Source organism: Pelophylax lessonae (genome assembly GCF_965119305.1).
Source record: "Pelophylax lessonae genome assembly, chromosome: 2".
NCBI classification, from domain to species: domain Eukaryota; kingdom Metazoa; phylum Chordata; class Amphibia; order Anura; family Ranidae; genus Pelophylax; species Pelophylax lessonae.
Window position 1 is genome coordinate 36,266,946 of NC_138769.1, and position 19,099 is coordinate 36,286,044.

The 19,099-nt window shown below is 45.2% G+C and overlaps 1 protein-coding gene across 2 annotated transcripts in view; it reads left to right on the forward strand.

The window, feature by feature from the left end:
* The window catches only part of POU2F1 (POU class 2 homeobox 1), a gene marked incomplete at its 5' end in the record, with an annotated part of 274,885 nt that overhangs the window by 163,796 nt on the left and 91,990 nt on the right, over positions 1-19,099 (forward strand). For both annotated transcript variants that reach the window (XM_082247012.1, XM_082247013.1), the window contains 2 exons: positions 12,702-12,764; positions 18,100-18,200. In XM_082247012.1, the coding sequence (XP_082103138.1) occupies positions 12,702-12,764; positions 18,100-18,200 (164 nt within the window). The remainder of the gene's footprint in view (positions 1-12,701; positions 12,765-18,099; positions 18,201-19,099) is intronic.

Here is a 19,099-nt window from a genome sequence, read left to right on the forward strand (position 1 = left end):
GTTGTCACTCTACGCACACCTGCTATTTTCTAGTGTCATTTCAGAACCTCTCCGGAAACGCTGCAGTTTCAGTGTCGGTATCACAGAACGGCTGTTAAAAACGTGTCCATTATTATTGCTGATTATAGTTGTGTAGTATATTACATCATTCTCTCATTAGAAGAGGGTTATGATGCATTTTCTTATAATTTACCTGATTGCACCTTAAGGTGAGACTAAGGGCTCTTTCACACGGGCGGTCCGATCAGATCCGCCTGTCAGTTTTTTAGGCGGATCTGATCGGATCCTCCATGCAGCTCTATGGGGCAGCGGGCGTCAGCGGAGGTCACCTCCGCTGACATCCGCATCCGATCCTGTGCTTAAATCTGGACGGATGGAAACCCTATTTTTCCATCTGTTCAGTAATCGGAGCGGAGCGGATCTGATGAGAGCGGACAAGCGGTCCGCTCTCCTCCGATCCCCCATAGAGGGCAGCGGGTGCTGAGACACCTCCCTCTCCGCTCTGCAAGCGGAGACGGAGCTGTCACCCGCCCGGCTCATCGGGGATTGCGGATCGATCCCCGCTGAGCAACACGGATCCGCCTGCGGAGGCGGACCGTGTGAAAGAGCCCTTAAGGTACTTTTTAAAAAAAATAACAAACATGTTATCCTCTCAAAAATATCACAGGAACCCCAAAATTACAGGCACCAGACACATTCCTCGTCTAATATTTAATATTACATCAACGTAAATGGGGGTCTCTGTTAGGACCACTGTATACATGAGGCAGATGCTTCACAGAGTACACTTTATATATGCATATGTATTAGCCATATCATAGACCTTGCCATCAAAGAGAGGGACTCCTTACATCCATCTTTGTCACAGAGATCTGCCTGACCTGCACTGTGTTAAAGCGGTTCTATCCCCTGTGTAAAAAACAAACAAAAAAAAAAAAAACCCTGCAGGACAATGGCATAATGTGCTAGTATGCATCACCTACTAGCACATTATGAAATACTTCCCTTAGAACGAAGCCCCCCACGCGGTCGCCCGGACACCGGTAAAGGAGCTGACATGTTCCCTCGGCATCTCTTCTGGGTTCGGCGGCTCCGGCGCTGTGAGGTGGCCGTTGCCACGATGGCGTGCGGGAGTTCACTTTCCGGCAAGGAGCTCTGAAGATCTGGCAAAATACGCCGAACCTTCAGCGGCTGCACGCAGCTTGAGTATCTCCTAAACCTGCATTTACCTTACATTTTACCTACAGGTAAGCCTTAATATAGGCCTTATTATAGGCTTACCTGTAGGCAGTGTTGGGGTAGTTACTCAAAAAATGTAACTAGTTACTAGTTACTTCTGTAAATTGTAATGAGATTACTTTACTAGTCACTGCATTTGAAAAGTAACTTCACTACTTATTACTTTACTTTCCTCTTTCTTATTTGACCGTGTAGAAGAAGATGCATGACACTCTTTCTGCATAGAGTTTATTGTATAAACGCCGGCTTTGGGAAACAGGAGAACAAAACCTGAAAAAAACAGAATAAAACATAAAGTGCAACAAAAAGTCATAAACTTCATCCCTCTCTATTCTTCGAAATAACAATTGTATCGCACGGCTTGGGTAACGCAGGAAAGCGCGTTCCTATAGCCTAGTAAAGTAGTGTAGTTACCTCCTATAGCCTAGTAAAGTAGTGTAGTTACCAATATTAGTATTGTAACTAGTTACTTTACTTAGTTACCAAAAAAAGTAATGTAGTTACTGTAATCAGTTACTTTGTAACTAGTTACCCCCAACACTGCCTGTAGGTAAAAATGAAAAAGCAGAGTATACTACCGCTTTAATGGTTTTGCACAGAGCAGCTCTGATCCTCCTCTTCTGGGTTCCCCTGCTGTTGCTGCTGGCCCCGCCCCTGAGTCATTTGCTATAGGGGTTTGCATGCTCCTAAGCATGGCTCAGCCCCACCCCTTGCCCCCCCCCTCACTGGTTCCCCCCCTTACTGGTTGTGATTGACAGCAGTGGGAGCCAGTGGCTCCAGCTGCTATCTCTGAGCCAAATGAGAAAGGAGAGAGCCAGGAGAGCTGCTGCTGTCATGCACATCGCTGGATCGTGATTGGGCTCAGGCAAGTAGTATAGAATGCATGAAGGTGAAAAACCTTCAGGCTTTAGAACCACTTTAAACTCAACATAGGTAAATATTTTTTGGATTGAGTGGGGATGAATCAGAACCTCTGTCAGGGCAGAGTCACACTGCTGCATTGTCAACTTACGTTGCCTTAAAGTGACACTTTTTTTTTTTTTTTTTACATTAGTCAGTCGTTCTAAAATATCAAGTATGCCATGGTGTTTTTGGGGGGCGGGTTAAGTCTCTTAGCATTGTTTTCAGGCAACTTTTGTCTTGTGCACACTTCCAACATTGGACATGGTTTATAGACAAGAATACGTGGATTTTGGGGATCTAAGGGTGCTTGTGAAATAGTTAGCAGATACCTAGAGATGCCGAATGGACATGGGACCAGATTATCAATGTAAACAACCACCAATGGGGTCCTGTTATTTGACACTGTTCTGCACACTCAGAAGCTGGGAGATGGCATTTAAGGTCAGGCAGCTAACTGTTGGACTTTAGGTCACTTTTGTTAATAGAGACCTGACTTCAGGCTGAAGTCAGTATTTGCATAATAGAGCACCTGGGGTTCTGTGGTTTCTGGGGCACTCTAGCAGATGACTGAAATGGTAAAATTTCCAGATTTTTCTGTGCTTTTACCTGCAATTTGGTGGGTGACTGCGTCTCTTTAGCCACTTCCAAACCACTGAACCTCATATGGGCTTTCGGTGGAGATATTTGAATGATGGGTGCATCTACAGGCATCATTCAGGTATTTTTTTCTGCCAGTGATCCTCTACACAGTAAAACAATCATAGCAGCAGTTCAGCTGCTTGATTGTTTTTACAGGCTATGGCGGCAGAGGACATTGGCGAGACGGAGAAGGAATCCGCCTGCGGTGGAAGTTTACCATAGAGCTGACAGAGGCCCAGATGGTCCCCGGCCATCTCTACAACTCTCGGAGGCCAGGTGTAACATGTCCTGCAGATGTAAACACTGCTGTGTATTCAACTAGAAAGCCTGAAATCTTCTTTTTTTTTTTATCTCTGGTTCTTCAGATCTCTCTATAAAGAGGACCTGTCATGCCCTATTCCTAATACAAGGAATGTTTACATTCCCTGTAATAGGAATAAAAGTGATAAAAATTGAAAAAGGGAAAGTGTAGAAATAAAAGAAAAAAAATTAAATAAACTAAACAATAATAATTGAGGAGAGATGTGGGGTCTTATAGACTCCAGATCTCTCTATAAAGAGGACGTGTCTTGCCCTATTCCTAATACAAGGGATGTTTACATTCCCTGTAATAGAAATAAAAGTGATAAAAAAAAAAAATTAAAAGGAAAGTGTAGAAATAAAAAAAAAAAATAAAAAAATAAAGCGCCTGTCCCCTAGTGCTCGCATGCAGAAGCGAACACATATGTAAACGATGTTCAAACCACACGTGTGAGGCATTGCCACGAACGTTCGAGCAAATAATTCTAGCGCAAGACCTCCTCTGCAATTCTTAAAGAGGTTGTAAACCCACCTCACAAACTTTCACCTATAGGTAAGCCTATATTAAGGCTTACCTATAGGTGCTATAAATATCTCCCAAACTTGCACCATTTAGGAGACATTTAGAGTGCATACTGCCGATGACGTCATCGGCGCAGGCGCTCTGAAGGAACGGCCACCCGTGCCGTTCCTTCAGAGCTCAGTGCCGTGAACGGCGGCGCGCGGGAGTGATGTAATCGCGCCTCCGGCCAATCAGATGGCCGGAGGACGCGAACCCGGAAGCAGGACGGCCGGACATGTCGCCGTCCTGTCGCTGAGGTGGCGGCACGGCGGGGGCTTCGTTTTAAGGTAAGTACTACATAATGAGCTAGTATGCGATGCATACTAGCTCATTATGCCTTTCTCTTTACAGGGCTTTTTTTTTTCTCGTTTTTTTGGGGGGACTTTACTTCCTCTTTAACTGGTAACCTGTAAAATTTTTAAAGCGTAGCCTATGGAGATTTTTAGTAGGGATGCACCGATCCGACTTTTTTGGACCCGATACCGATATCTGGCGTTGTGAAATCGCCGATACTGGAACCGATCCGGAGCTACACACAAAGCAAGTGGCTGCAGTACAGAGCAAAGCCGCTGCTTCATGTGTACGGCTCCTCCATTCACAGGTGGAGTGCATCTGATATCACTCCACCTGTGAGCCGGACCTATACAGGAAGTAGCGGATCCCATCCCATACTACTACTGCATCAAGTAAGGGATGGCTGAGCCGTTACTCAGCAAAAACCGGATCGGCCAGTGGATCGGTCAATGTTACCGATCCCCCGATCCATCTAAAATGGCCATATCGGCACCGATATCCGATCTGAATATCGGATCGGTGCATCCCTAATTTTTAGGTACTGAAGTTTGGCGCCATTCCATGAGTGTTCACAGTTTTTAAGTGTGACATGTTGGGTATCTATTTTACTCGGCGTGCCATCTTTCATGTTATACAAAAAAAAAAAAAAATTGGGCTAACTTTACTGTTTATTTTTTTAATTAGTGAATTTTTTTCCCCCCCAAAAAATCGTGTTTGAAAAATTGCTACGCAAATACCGTGTGACATAAAAAATTGTAATGAACACCATTTTATTCCCTAAAGTCTCTGCTTAAAAAAAAAAAAAAAAATCATATAATGTTTGGGGGTTTTGATTAATTTTCTAGGGGAAAAAAAAAGATTTTTACATTTAGGAGAGGAATGCCGGAATTGGCCTGGTATGGAAGCGTTTAAAATATGTGCTGCTCACTGACCTTGACTGCAGGCAGTGTGCAGAAATGAATCTTCATCTTAGCCGTGGTCAGGCCAGTTTGGAATTCGCAAAAGTTTTTTTTTTTTGTGTGTGTATATATATATATATATATATATATATATATATATATATATATATATATATATATATTAGAGCTGCACGATTCTGGCCAAAATGAGAATCACGATTTTTTAGCTTGGAATAAAGATCACGATTCTCTGTGTAACAAAAAAAAATTGGGATAACTTTACTGTTACGTTTTTTTTTTATTCATTAAAGTTTATTAATTGCGTTTGAAAGACTGCTGCGCAAATACAGTGTGACATAAAATATTACAACAATCGCCATTTTATTCTGTAGGGTCTCTGCTAAAAAAATATATAAAATGTTTGGGGGTTCTAAGTACTTTTCTAGCAAAAAAAACTGATTTTAACTTGCAAGCAACAAGTGTCAGAGAAAGGTCCAGTCTTTAAGAGGTTAAACTTCCTTTCTCCCTGGCAGAGGGAAGGAAAAGATACAATGTAATCATTTTGTTTATAGTTACTGGGAGACTTAGGCTACATTCACACCTGAGCGTAGCGTTTTTCGCGCGTTTTTTACCGCGATTTTACCGCGATTTTTGCGGCGTTTTTTACCGCGATTTTACCGCGATTTTTACCGCGATTTTTGTGCAGGCGTTTTTAGATTGAATAAAGATCAATGGAAAACGCCTGTAATCTGCCCAAAAAGAAGCTCATGTACTTTTTTGAGCGTTGGGGGTTTTGTATACAGCGTCAAAACGCTCAGATGTGAACAGGGGCCATTGAAATGAATAGGATTTGTCTTGTTGGGCGTTTTGAGAGCTGATCCTAGAGCAGAAAAACGCCCCAAAAACGCCCCAAAACGCCTAGATGTGAACGGAGCCTTAATGCTGATAGGCGTTTGCGGGAAGAAAGATACAATGTAATCATTTTGTTTATAGTTACTGGGAGTTTTCCACAGCTGTTTTCTCTGCTCCCTCAGCTATGCAAAGAATCGAGAATTAGATCGTCAGGGGGGGTGAATCGAGATGGCGATTTTCATACGATTAATCGTGCAGCTCTAATATATATATATATATATATATATATATATATATATATATATATATATATATATATAATATATATAGCTACTGCAGGACATGGTATAAAGTGAACCTGTCCCTTTGCCCTGAATAAGATAAGGCCATGCATAGCCTCGTGGTCTGAGTGTTTTCCTTGTTATGGCAGCATTCACGGCCAGTATTTTCCAGAGCCCAGGTTTCCGTTTATCGGTGTATCATCTGCTCCACACGCTGTAAATTAACTTTTTTTAGAAGAAAATCCTTCCTCTCATAAACAAGCGGTTTCCATGGAGACGGGAAGACGGTGCTGAGATGCAAGTTTTGTGAGAAGAGGAACAGCCATGCAGTTTTCAGCACAATATAAATTATATTTATCTGCGAAGTGGGGCTTGTGTGCTCCAGACTCGGAGGGATTAGCTGCAGCCGGCAAATTATGTCTGAGGCCTAAAAGTCAGGGAGCCTCTGTGCAGACAGATACGGGTGCTGGAGAGATGGACTGTAGTCGTATATTGATCTACGGTCTCCTGCACATTCCACGGACTGGGCCAATCAAAGCCATCGCTCAGAACCGTCTAAACCTAAATACTTCTCCGTCATTGTCTCACCGCCTTAGTTGTCTTATTTGTGGCATCCGTGAAGGATGGGTGCTTGGAAGAATCCCAAATAACCTTTTAAAATGTGCGATCAAAAAAACTAAAGATATCCCCCTTGGGTCGGGACTTTAAAGCAGCAACTCGAACACAATTTCGTATCAAAATTTTATGGTTTATTTGCATGTATAAAATTATTATATGATAACATATACAACAAATATTGGTTTAAAAAAATATATATACATCTCACAGCCAGTTGTGATGAACTTTCCATTAAACAATACAGTGGAATGCAAAATTCTCCTGGACGTCCAACGTATTTCGGGACCACGACCTTCCTCAGGGGTAATTATTATATAGTTATTATATAGTATTTATATAGCGCCGACAGTTTACGCAGCGCTTTACAACTTGAGGGTAGACAGTACAAATACAATAAACTTCAATACAGTAGGAATCGGAGGACCCTGCTCGTTAGAGCTTACAATCTAAGAATGAGAAAGAAGATAGAGATAAATACAAACTGTGAATTATTTCCACGTCCCGATTCACACTGGGGCAATTTATCAGGCGACTTAGCCTCCTGACAAGTAGCGCTCCATTCAGTGCAATGGAACCGTTCTAATCAAAGCAACTCAAGTCGCTCCAACATAGAAAAAGGTTCCTGCACTACTTTAGAGGCGACTTGCATTTATTTCTATTAGAGAAGTTGTTTGCAAGCCATGCTGAAGTCGCGCTGCACGGGGCGGCTTCAGAGTCGGGCGACTTTGAAGCCGCCCCAGTGTGAACCCAGCCTTATGTATAGAGTGCTGAGTTTGGTGGGGTTATAAACACAGTGCAGAGTTTAGGGGTGCTCCATGTGCAGAGTTCGGGAGTGCACTACACACAGAGTGCAGAGTTCAGGGATGCTCCATGTGCAGAGTTTGGGAGTGCACTACACACAGAGTGCAGAGTTCAGGGATGCTCCATGTGCAGAGTTTGGGAGTGCACTACACACAGAGTGCAGAGTTCAGGGATGCTCCATGTGCAGAGTTTGGGAGCGCACTACACACAGAGTGCAGAGTTCAGGGATGCTCCATGTGCAGAGTTTGGGAGTGCACTACACACAGAGTGCAGAGTTCAGGGATGCTCCATGTGCAGAGTTTGGGAGTGCACTACACACAGAGTGCAGAGTTCAGGGATGCTCCATGTGCAGAGTTTGGGAGTGCACTACACACAGAGTGCAGAGTTCAGGGATGCTCCATGTGCAGAGTTCGGGAGTGCACTACACACAGAGTGCAGAGTTCAGGGATGCTCCATGTGCAGAGTTCGGGAGTGCACTACACACAGAGTCCAGAGTTCAGGGGTGCAATACACATAGAGTGCAGAGTTTGGTGGGGTTATAAACACAGTGCAGAGTTCAGGGATGCTCCATGTGCAGAGTTCGGGAGTGCACTACACACAGAGTGCAGAGTTCAGGGATGCTCCATGTGCAGAGTTCGGGAGTGCACTACACACAGAGTCAGGAGTTCAGGGGTGCAATACACATAGAGTGCAGAGTTTGGTGGGGTTATACACAAAGTGCAGAGTTCGGTGGTGCTCCATGTGCAGAGTTCTGGAGTGCACTACACACAGAGTGCAGAGTTCAGGGGTGCAATGCACATAGAGTACAGAGTTTGGTGGGGTTATACACAGAGTGCAGAGTTCAGGGGTGCTCCACGTTCAGAGTTCCGTAGTGCACTACACACAGAGTGCAGAGTTCAGGGGTGCTCCATGTGCAGAGTTCCGGAGTGCACTACACACAGAGTGCAGAGTTCAGGGGTGCAATGCACATAGAGTGCAGAGCTCAGCCTTCTGCCACAGCTGCTTACCTCTGCATCCCCCATCCACATCTCGAGTTTCACCCCTCTTCTTCTCTAGTACTTCTCCGCACACTGTGGGTGGCTCCGCCTCTCTCGCTTGCAGGGAGATCCTCCAGTAGGAGTGTCCACATCCCCACTGCACCCCGGGCACCTGCAACTCCCTTGTCTTCATTCTGCACTCAGTGGGAGCCACTAGGGAGATCAGATCTATGGAAGCCATTGCTAGACAAGCCCTCGCTTGTAAATACAGAAGCCAGACCCCTGTGTTTTACAAGTGATAGTGGTGAGCAGGGAGCGAGGGCCTGAGCCAAAGGTGGTGGAACTGAGTTCCACCTGAATAAAAGCCCTGCCTATATGTAAGGGCCCGTTCACACTACAGTATTGCAGTAACACACTTTACATGCATCAACAATAGATGTGCAATTTGGTGCGCTGCCAATGAAAAGGTGCATACTGCAGTGCGCGTCCAATCAGAATAAATGTCACCACATCACTTCAACACATTTACCACAGGCAGTACACCCTGCCGGACCACAGCACAGGACCACTAGTGTGAGCGAGCCATAAAATGCTGAAAGCATGTGATGTGTATTCTGCTGGTTTGATTAATGTTCCTAAAAGAGTATTATAAGAAGTACTACTTCTATTGTTACAATCTCTGCAAGTGATTTCTTTCTTTTTTGTTCTTTGTATGTAAATTTGACACCATATCGCTTCCCGTCTTCTATATACTGGGTGTAATTCTCAGTATCTGTTCTTATTCTGTATTTATGAATGATGCACAGTATCACTTCTCTTGTCCTGTATGCCGGGTGTAATTCTCAGTATCTGTTCTTATTCTTTGTATATGGACTTTGCACCGTGTTTCCCGAAAATAAGACCGGGGCTTATAATAATTTTGGCTACAAAAAACACACTAGGGCTTTTTTTTTATTTTTTTTTTTTTTAGGGGATGTCTTATTTATTTACCCTGCTCTATGTTCTAAAAAACAATAAAATTAAAAAAAAAAAAAAATGTTCCTGTGTCCCCTGTCTTCTCTCCCTCTCTCCTCCCATCAGCTCAGGAGTCAGCATTATCACATTCTGTAATCCCAAAAATAAACCTTGGTTAACGTATCGTAAAATTATGTAATCGGTTTTGTAAAAGATTATATAATGTGCAGGGTGTCTCCTTTTGTAACTTTATAGTGAAAAGACCTTATTTACAGTGTTGCTGGGCGCTCACGTGACCCGCCGCAGCTCTTCTTCCCCCTTCTTCCACTAAATGTAAAAGCGGCGGCGGGTCTATGAAAATATAAATCGCGGAGCCAAGATCTCCGTAATTTATATTTTCATACACCCGCCGCTTTTACATTTAGGAGCCGAGATCAGGGAAGTGACAGGGGTAGGAGCGGAGATGATTCATGTTGCAGCGGAGATGTTTTAATGTAACCGCGGCAACAGCTTATGCGGTGTAACGTTACAACACGCTACCGTGAAAATTCCCTACCCTCCGAGCATGCGCAATGCTAAGCTCCTCAGCTGTTCAATGACGTATCCGGAGCTGTGAGCATGCGCAATGCTAAGCTCCTCAGCTGTTTGATGACGTATCCGGAGCTGTGAGCATGCGCAATGCTAAGCTCATCAGCTGTTCGATGACGTATCTGGAGCTGTGAGCATGCACAATGCTAAGCTCCTCAGCTGTTCCATGACGTATCCGGAGCTGTGAGCATGCACAATGCTAAGCTCCTCAGCTGTTCAATGACGTATCCGGAGCTGTGAGCATGCGCAAGGCTAAGCTCCTCAGCTGTTTGATGACGTATCCGGAGCTGTGAGCATGCGCAATGCTAAGCTCATCAGCTGTTCGATGACGTATCTGGAGCTGTGAGCATGCACAATGCTAAGCTCCTCAGCTGTTCCATGACGTATCCGGAGCTGTGAGCATGCTCAATGCTAAGCTCCTCAGCTGTTCAATGACGTATCCGGAACTGTGAGCATGCGCAATGCTAAGCTCCTCAGCTGTTCCATGACGTATCCGGAGCTGTGAGCATGCACAATGCTAAGCTCCTCAGCTGTTCAATGACATATCCGGAGCTGTGAGCATGCACAATGCTAAGCTCCTCAGCTGTTCAATGACGTAACCGGAGCTGTGAGCATGCGCACTGCTAAGCTGCTCAGCTGTTCAATGACGTATCCGGAGCTGTGAGCATGCACAATGCTAAGCTCCTCAGCTGTTCAATGACGTATCCGGAGCTGTGAGCATGCACAATGCTAAGCTCCTCAGCTGTTCAATGACGTATCCGGAGCTGTGAGCATGCACAATGCTAAGCTCCTCAGCTGTTCAATGACGTATCCGGAGCTGTGAGCATGCACAATGCTAAGCTCTTCAGCTGTTCAATGACGTAACCGGAGCTGTGAGCATGCACAATGCTAAGCTCCTCAGCTGTTCAATGACGTATCCGGAGCTGTGAGCATGCGCACTGCTAAGCTCCTCAGCTGTTCAATGACGTATCCGGAGCTGTGAGCATGCGCACTGCTAAGCTCCTCAGCTGTTCAATGATGTATCCGGAGCTGTGAGCATGCGCACTGCTAAGCTCCTCAGCTGTTCAATGACGTATACGGAGCTGTGAGCATGCGCACTGCTAAGCTCCTCAGCTGTTCAATGACGTATCTGGAGCTGTGAGCATGCGCACTGCTAAGCTCCTCAGCTGTTCAATGACATATCCGGAGCTGTGAGCATGCACAATGCTAAGCTCCTCAGCTGTTCAATGACGTATCCGGAGCTGTGAGCATGCACAATGCTAAGCTCTTCAGCTGTTCAATGACGTATCCGGAGCTGTGAGCATGCGCACTGCTAAGCTCCTCAGCTGTTCAATGATGTATCCGGAGCTGTGAGCATGCGCACTGCTAAGCTCCTCAGCTGTTCAATGACGTATACGGAGCTGTGAGCATGCGCACTGCTAAGCTCCTCAGCTGTTCAATGACGTATCCGGAGCTGTGAGCATGCGCACTGCTAAGCTCCTCAGCTGTTCAATGACATATCCGGAGCTGTGAGCATGCACAATGCTAAGCTCCTCAGCTGTTCAATGACGTAACCGGAGCTGTGAGCATGCGCACTGCTAAGCTCCTCAGCTGTTCAATGACGTATCCGGAGCTGTGAGCATGCGCACTGCTAAGCTCCTCAGCTGTTCAATGACATATCCGGAGCTGTGAGCATGCACAATGCTAAGCTCCTCAGCTGTTCAATGACATAACTGGAGCTGTGAGCATGCGCACTGCTAAGCTCCTCAGCTGTTCAATGACGTATCCGGAGCTGTGAGCATGCGCACTGCTAAGCTCCTCAGCTGTTCAATGACGTATCCGGAGCTGTGAGCATGCGCAATGCTATGCTGCTCAGCTGTTCCATTACGTGTGTATGATAGGAAGTGACGAGGGTAGGGAATTTTCACGAGGTAGGGTTTTTTAATGTTACACCGGAACTACTGTCCCTATTGGAAGATTTCCTCTCTATTGTTTTATGGGCAACCCAAAATGTGGGGTTTTCTTTTACTTTCGATAACAGTCGTCGGGGCAAAAAAGAGAGGAAGAGTCTTCCAATGGGTGGAAACATATGGCAATAAAAACCTGCCGGTTTCTAATCCTTCTCTTTTCTATCCAAAACTTACAAAAACCTTACAAAAACCTCACCTTAAAAAACGCGTCGGGGGTTCCCTCTTCATATGTGATGGTTTGCAATTGTGACTAAATCTGAGTAATCTAGGACTAATGTATTTTGACTGTAACCAAGCTCATAGCTTACGCTCTATTTTTTAATGGATTTTATAAAAAATGTAAATAATGTATTTCCATACATATACAGTATATATCACAGTACTATATTTCCATACATATACAGTATATATCACTGTACAGTACTATATTTCCATACATATAGTATTGCACTGTGATATATATACTGTACTGTATACTACAACTTCAAAGTAGTCCCTGCACTACTTTGGCCCAATTTTAATGCGTTTTGAGATCCAAAGACATAGGCATTGCTTCAAGCCCAGTCAAAATCGCGGTAAAATCGCACGACTTTCAAGTCGCACAAGTGTGAAAGGGGCCTTAAATTTAGAAACACTATACTAAACAAATGACAAAACACAGTCTAGTTGACCAGCAGACACTTTTCTCTCCTCCTTTATACATGAAGACCTTTGTGTTGAACCAGTCTACTTGGCTACATTGTATGTCTTTCTACGGGAAGTACACACTGTATGCTCCCATAAATTACCATTTTGTGGTTTCAAAGAGAAAAAAAAATAACATTGTTATTTTTTCTCATCTACAGATGCAAGAATGAATAATCCGTCAGAAAGCAGCAAATCTGCAGACAGCGGGGATGGAAACACAGGTATGGAGCCGAAATGTGTGCCTGACTGCATTCATAAAAACTATCAACTAGACTTTTTATCCCTCATCGGGAGAATTAATTTAATTAACCACTTAAGCCCCGGAAGATTTTACCCCCTTCCTGACCAGGGCCTATTTTGCGATTCGGCACTGTGTGAATTTAACGGACAATTGCGTGGTCGTGCGACGCTGTACCCAAACGAATTTGACGTCCTTTTTTTCCCCACAAACAGAGCTTTCTTTTGGTGGTATTTGATCACCTGTGCAATTTTTAATTTTTGCGCTATAAACAAAAAAAGAGCGACAATTTTGCAAAAATAACAATATTTTTCACATTTTTTTATATGAAATGCCCCAAAAAAATGTAAAAATCAAAATTTTTTAACATTTTAGGCCAATTTGTTTTCTGCTACATATGTTTGGTAAAAAAAAAAATCGCAAAATGCGTATTTTGATTGGTTTGCGCAAAAGTTATTGCATTTACTAATTAAGGGAAAGATTTTTGTCATTTTTGTTGGTTTTTTTTTAACACATAATGGGGCCAATCTGCAATTTTTTTTTTTTTGAGGTATTGCGGCGGACAGATCGGACCCTTGACTGACATTTTTGACACTTTTGGGGTTACCAGTGACATTACTGCAGTAATCAGTGCTGTACATATGCACTGTTACTGTAAAATTACACTGGCAGTGAAGGGGTTAACTTTTTTTTGAGAGGGAGGGGTTATGTGTGTCCCTAGGGGCGTGATTCTAACTGTGATTGGCTGTGGCTTGAGGTGTATGAACAGTGATCAACGGTCCTACATAGTAGAACCGTATGATCATCATTCATACACAGGGGAGAATGACAGACGGCTTGACCGAGCGGGAGCGTGCATCCGGCGGCGTACGCTCGCTCCCTAGTCCCTCACAGGCTAGCGACGTAGCCCTACGTCGCTCTGCCTGTGAGGGGCTGACTGCTGACGTAAATAGTCGTGCGGCAGTCGGCAAGTGGTTAAAATAAAAATCCTTCCAGTTGTATTATACAGCCTTAGACACGCCCCAGAGTGGCTACCGAAATACTTTTTTTTTTTTTTTTTAACCACTTGCTTACCGCCAGCAGTACATCTAGTGCTGCAGGTCAGCTCTGTCCCGCGAAACGGCGTAACTGTACGTCGCTTCGCAGGACTGCTAGTGGGGGTGCACGCACGCCCATTTGCCACAGGGGAAGCCAGTTTGCGGGTCCGGCGGCCACTAACGCTCCCCGTGGAGACAGAACGGCGTTCTGCTTTTCTGTCAGTTATGAACACAGGGATCCTGTGTTCCTCTTATTTAGGAACACAGGTCTCTGTCCATTCAGTAAATACAACCCCTACACTGTTAGAAAGCACCCCCTAAGGACACATTTAACCCTTTGATTGCCCCTGGTGTTAACCCCTTCTCTGCCAGTGTCATTAGTACAGTAACAGTGCATATTTTTAACACTGAATACTGTCGTAATGTCACTGTTCCCCCCAAAAATGTCAGGTGTCCGATCTGTCCGCCAAAATCGCTGATCACTGCCATTACTAGTAAAAAAAAAAAATATATATATATACCGTATTTATCGGCGTATAACACGCGCCGGCGTATAACACGCGCCGACATATAACACGCACCTAAATTTTAGGGCAGAAATTTCAGGAAAAAAGCTGAAATTTAAAATAAACCACTTTAAACTCGGAACATTTTTTTAAAATTAAATGTAGTCTTACCAGTGCCCACAAATGCAGCCTCATCAGCGCAGTGTCCTTAAATGCAGCCTCGCCAGTGCAGTGCCCATACATGCAGCCTTCGCCAGTGCCCATACATGTAGCCTTCACCAGTGCCCATACATGCAGCCTTCGCCAGTGCCCATACATGCAGCCTTCGCCAGTGCCCATACATGCAGCCTTCGCCAGTGTCCATACATGCAGCCTTTGCCAGTGCCCATACATGCAGCCTTTGCCAGTGCCCATACATGCAGCCTTTGCCAGTGCCCATACATGCAGCCTTTGCCAGTGCCCATACATGCAGCCTTTGCCAGTGCCCATACATGCAGCCTTTGCCAGTGCCCATACATGCAGCCTTTGCCAGTGCCCATACATGCAGCCTTTGCCAGTGCCCATACATGCAGCCTTTGCCAGTGCCCATACATTAAGCCTTTGCCAGTGCCCATACATGCAGCCTTTGCCAGTGCCCATACATGCAGCCTTTGCCAGTGCCCATACATGCAGCCTTTGCCAGTGCCCATACATGCAGCCTTTGCCAGTGCCCATACATGCAGCCTTTGCCAGTGCCCATACATTAAACCTTTGCCAGTGCCCATACATTAAACCTTTGCCAGTGCCCATACATTAAGCCTTTGCCAGTGCCCATACATTTAGCCTTTGCCAGTGCCCATACATTTAGCCTTCGCCAGCGCGCATAATTGCAGCCTCGCCAGCGCCACTATACACATCACTAAAAATCTCCATAAAGCAGTGCCGAGAGGTAGAAGGGGACGGGCGGCGCCGAGGAGAAGGAAGGATGCGCTCTCATCGGAAGTCACGGCGCCTATGATTGACGTCGGCATAGGAGGCGGGACTTCCGATGACAGCGCGTCCTTCCTTCTCCTCGGCGCCGCCCGCCCCCTTCTACCTCTCGGCGCCGCCCGCCCCCTTCTACCTCTCGGCACTGCTTTATAGGAGGAAAAAGTGCGTGTTATACGCCGATAAATACGGTATATATATAATATAATATAATTTTTTTTTTTTTGGTGGGGCTTAATTACTGTATAAACGAAACACTGCGCTGACCAGAAAATGATGAATTACTTTACAGTACATGGAGCTAGAGAGGTCAGTAAAGGCCGGATTTGAAGTCCTTTACTGTTTTTGAATAATATGTAAATAGGTGCATTTAAAAACCCCCATCATCGTTTGAATAAATCATTAGTAGAGTTTAAAGAGGAATTCCAGGTATGGATATTTTACATTTATTTACATTGGTCAAGTTTGGAGCTACAGTATCTCACAAAAGTGAGTACACCCCTCACATTTGTGTAAATATTTTATTACATCTTTTCATGTGACAACACTGAAGAAATGACGCTTTTCTACAATGTAAAGTAGTGAGTGTACAGCTTGTATAACAGTGTAAATTTGCTGTCCCCTTAATATAACTCAACACACAGCTATTAATGTCTAAACTGCTGGTAACAAAAGTGAGTACACCCCTAAGTGAAAATGTCCAAATTGGGCCCAATTAGCCATTTTCCCTCCCCGGTGTCATGTGACTTGTTAGTGTTACAAGGTCTCAGGTGTGAATGAGGAGCAGTTGTGTTAAATTTGGTGTTATCGCTCTCACTCATACTGGTCACTGGAAGTTCAATATGGCCCCTCAAAGCAAATAACTCTCTGAGGATCTGAAAAGCTGCAGCATGGTGGCCAAGGCCATACAGCGGTTAACAGGGCAGGTTCCACTCAGAACAGGCCTCTCCATAGGCAGCCAAAGCAGTTGAGTGCACATGCTCAGCGTCCTTTCCAGAGGTTGTCTTTGGGAAAAAGATGTATGAGTGCTGCCAGAACTGCTGCAGAGGTTGAAGGGGTGGGGGGGTCAGCCTGTCAGACCATACGCTGCACACTGCATCAAATTGGTCTGCATGGCTGTCATCCCAGAAGAAAGCTAAAGATGATGCACAAGAAAGCCTGCAAACAGTTTACTGAAGACAAGCAGACTAAGGAATCGGACATGGATTACTGGAATCATATCCTGTGGTCTGGTGTGACCAAGATAAACTTATTTGGTTCAGATGGTGTCAAGCGTGTGTGACAGCAGCCAGGTGAGGAGTACAAAGACAAGTGTGTCTTCCCTACAGTCAAGCATGATGGTGGGAGTGTCATGGTCTGGGGCTGCATGAGTGCTTACGACACTGGGGAGCTACAGTTCATTGAGGGAACCATGAATGCCAACATGTACTGTGACATACAAAAAGCATACAAAAGCAGAGCATGATCCCCTCCCTTCAGAGAGTGCGCCTCAGGGCAGTATTCCAACATAACGACCCCAAACACACCTCCGACCACTGCCTTGCTAAAGAAGCTGAGGATAAAGGTGATGGACTTGCCAAGCATGTCTCCAGACCTAAACCCTATTCAGCATCTGTGGGGCATCCTCAAACGGAAGGTGGAGGAGCGCAAAGTCTCTAACATTCACCAGCTCTGTGATGTCATCATAAAGGAGTGGAAGAGGACTCCAGTGTGAACTTATGAAGCTCTGGTGAACTCCATGCCCAAGAGGGTTAAGGCAGTGCTAAAAAAATAATGGTGGCCACACAAAATATTGACACTTTGGGCCCAATTTGGACTTTTTCACTTAGGGGTGTACTCACTTTTGTTGCCAGCAGTTTAGACATTAATGGCTGTGTGTTGAGTTATTTTGAGAGGACAGCAAATTTACACTGTTATACAAGCTGTACACTCACTACTTTACATTGTAGCAAAGTGTCATTTCTTCAGTGTTTTCACATGAAAAGATATAATAAAATATTTACAAAAATGTGAGGAGTGTACTCACTTTTGTGAGATACTGTATGTAACTATTAGGGATGCACTGATGCATGGGCTGCTGAAACGTATCGGCCGAAAAGATGTTTTGCCAATAGACATGACAAAGATGCCAATAATAACTATTGACTTTGATGCAAAATTGCATCCATTGACTTCAAGGCACACATGGCAGCCAGCAATGTAAAAAGAATACTGTCCATTTCGATTTTTGGCCATTTTCATTTTGGAATTTTCAGGATTGGCACCAGAATTTTCACTTTGGTGCACCACTAGTAGCTATGTATGTACCATACCTGGCTAATGCCCCTGGAAGCTGGAAATCACTGAAGGTAGACACTGTTACTCCACTAGCTTTCAGGTCCTGTGCTGAGTGGCTGGCCCACTGCATTCTGAACACAAGAGGTTGTCTGCTCATATAAATTCATGCAAAGTGTTCTCCGATTGCAGGAGGCAGAGAGTCAGGGCGGTAACAGCACAATATTCAAACCCCCCCTTGAATCCCTTGCCTATTAGCCTTAAATATGAGAAAATTAACAGACTCGGCTGATCCGTAATCATCAGAGGAATCCAAGATGGAGCTTGCAGGCCTGAGAGGTAGCAGTGGGACCAAACACTGACAGATTATCATTGCCCTTTTGTTCTAAGGGAGAAAGACCTGCCTCATACAGACACCCTGAGATTGAGTGAAGAAACTGGTGCCCTGGATAGTATTGTTCGAGGCGTGGTTTCCAAAGTCTACTATATGTGTCTATCTGTTGTATAAAGCAATTGCATCTTCTGATTTTTGCAGGCACACAAACGAACGGTCTGGACTTTCAAAAGCAACCAGTGCCTGTTGGAACGGCCATCACGACAGCCCAAGCACAGGCCTTCCTGGGACACCTCCACCAGGTAAGAATATAAACTGATACACAAGCTTCTGTTCTTTGTCAGGAAAGTATTAATTCCGATATTTTGGATCCTATCCTATTCCTACTGCTGACTGCTTCTTTCATACCAAAATCGATGAATGATGTGAGAAGTCCATCCAAAGTTAAAGTCAGTCAAAGGAGAAATATAGCCAAAGCTTGTTTGTCTGTACTTCTGTGGATCACAGGAGTGCAGTTCACTCTGCACTCATGTGAACTGTTTTCAGCTGACAGCGGGCTGGTGTCACAGAGCCAGTCCAGGCTGAGGAAAGATTGGGACCATATGGTCGGGATCCACCCAGAAGCCTGGACTGGCATTTGACTCAGCCGCTCAGTGTGCCGCTGAGAGCCTGAGCCAGCTGCTCCCACCCAGAAGCCTGGACTGGCATTTGACTCAGCCGCTCAGTGGGCCGCTGAGAGCCTGAGCCAGCTGCTCCCACCCAGAAGCCTGGACTGGCATTTGACTCAGCTGCTCAGTGTGCCACTGAGAGCCTGAGCCAGCTGCTCCCACCCAGAAGCCTGGACTGACATTTGGCTCAGCCGCTCAGTGTGCCGCTGAGAGCCTGAGCCAGCTGCTCCCACCCAGAAGCCTGGACTGGCATTTGGCTCAGCCGCTCAGTGTGCCGCTGAGAGCCTGAGCCAGCGGCTCCCATCCAAAAGCCTGGACTGGCATTTGGCTCAGCCTCTCAGTGTGCCGCTGAGAGCCTGAGCCAGCTGATCCCACCCCTGTTAGTTTTCGAGCAGGCGGAAGATAGATGCAGGATCGGAAGTATGATGTAAAAAAAAAACCCCCAAACTTCTCTTTTAAATTTTCACTTCTGCACAGCAAGGTGTAAATGGAAGGGAATAGGTATTTGGGGGGGGGGGGGGACAGATCTGATT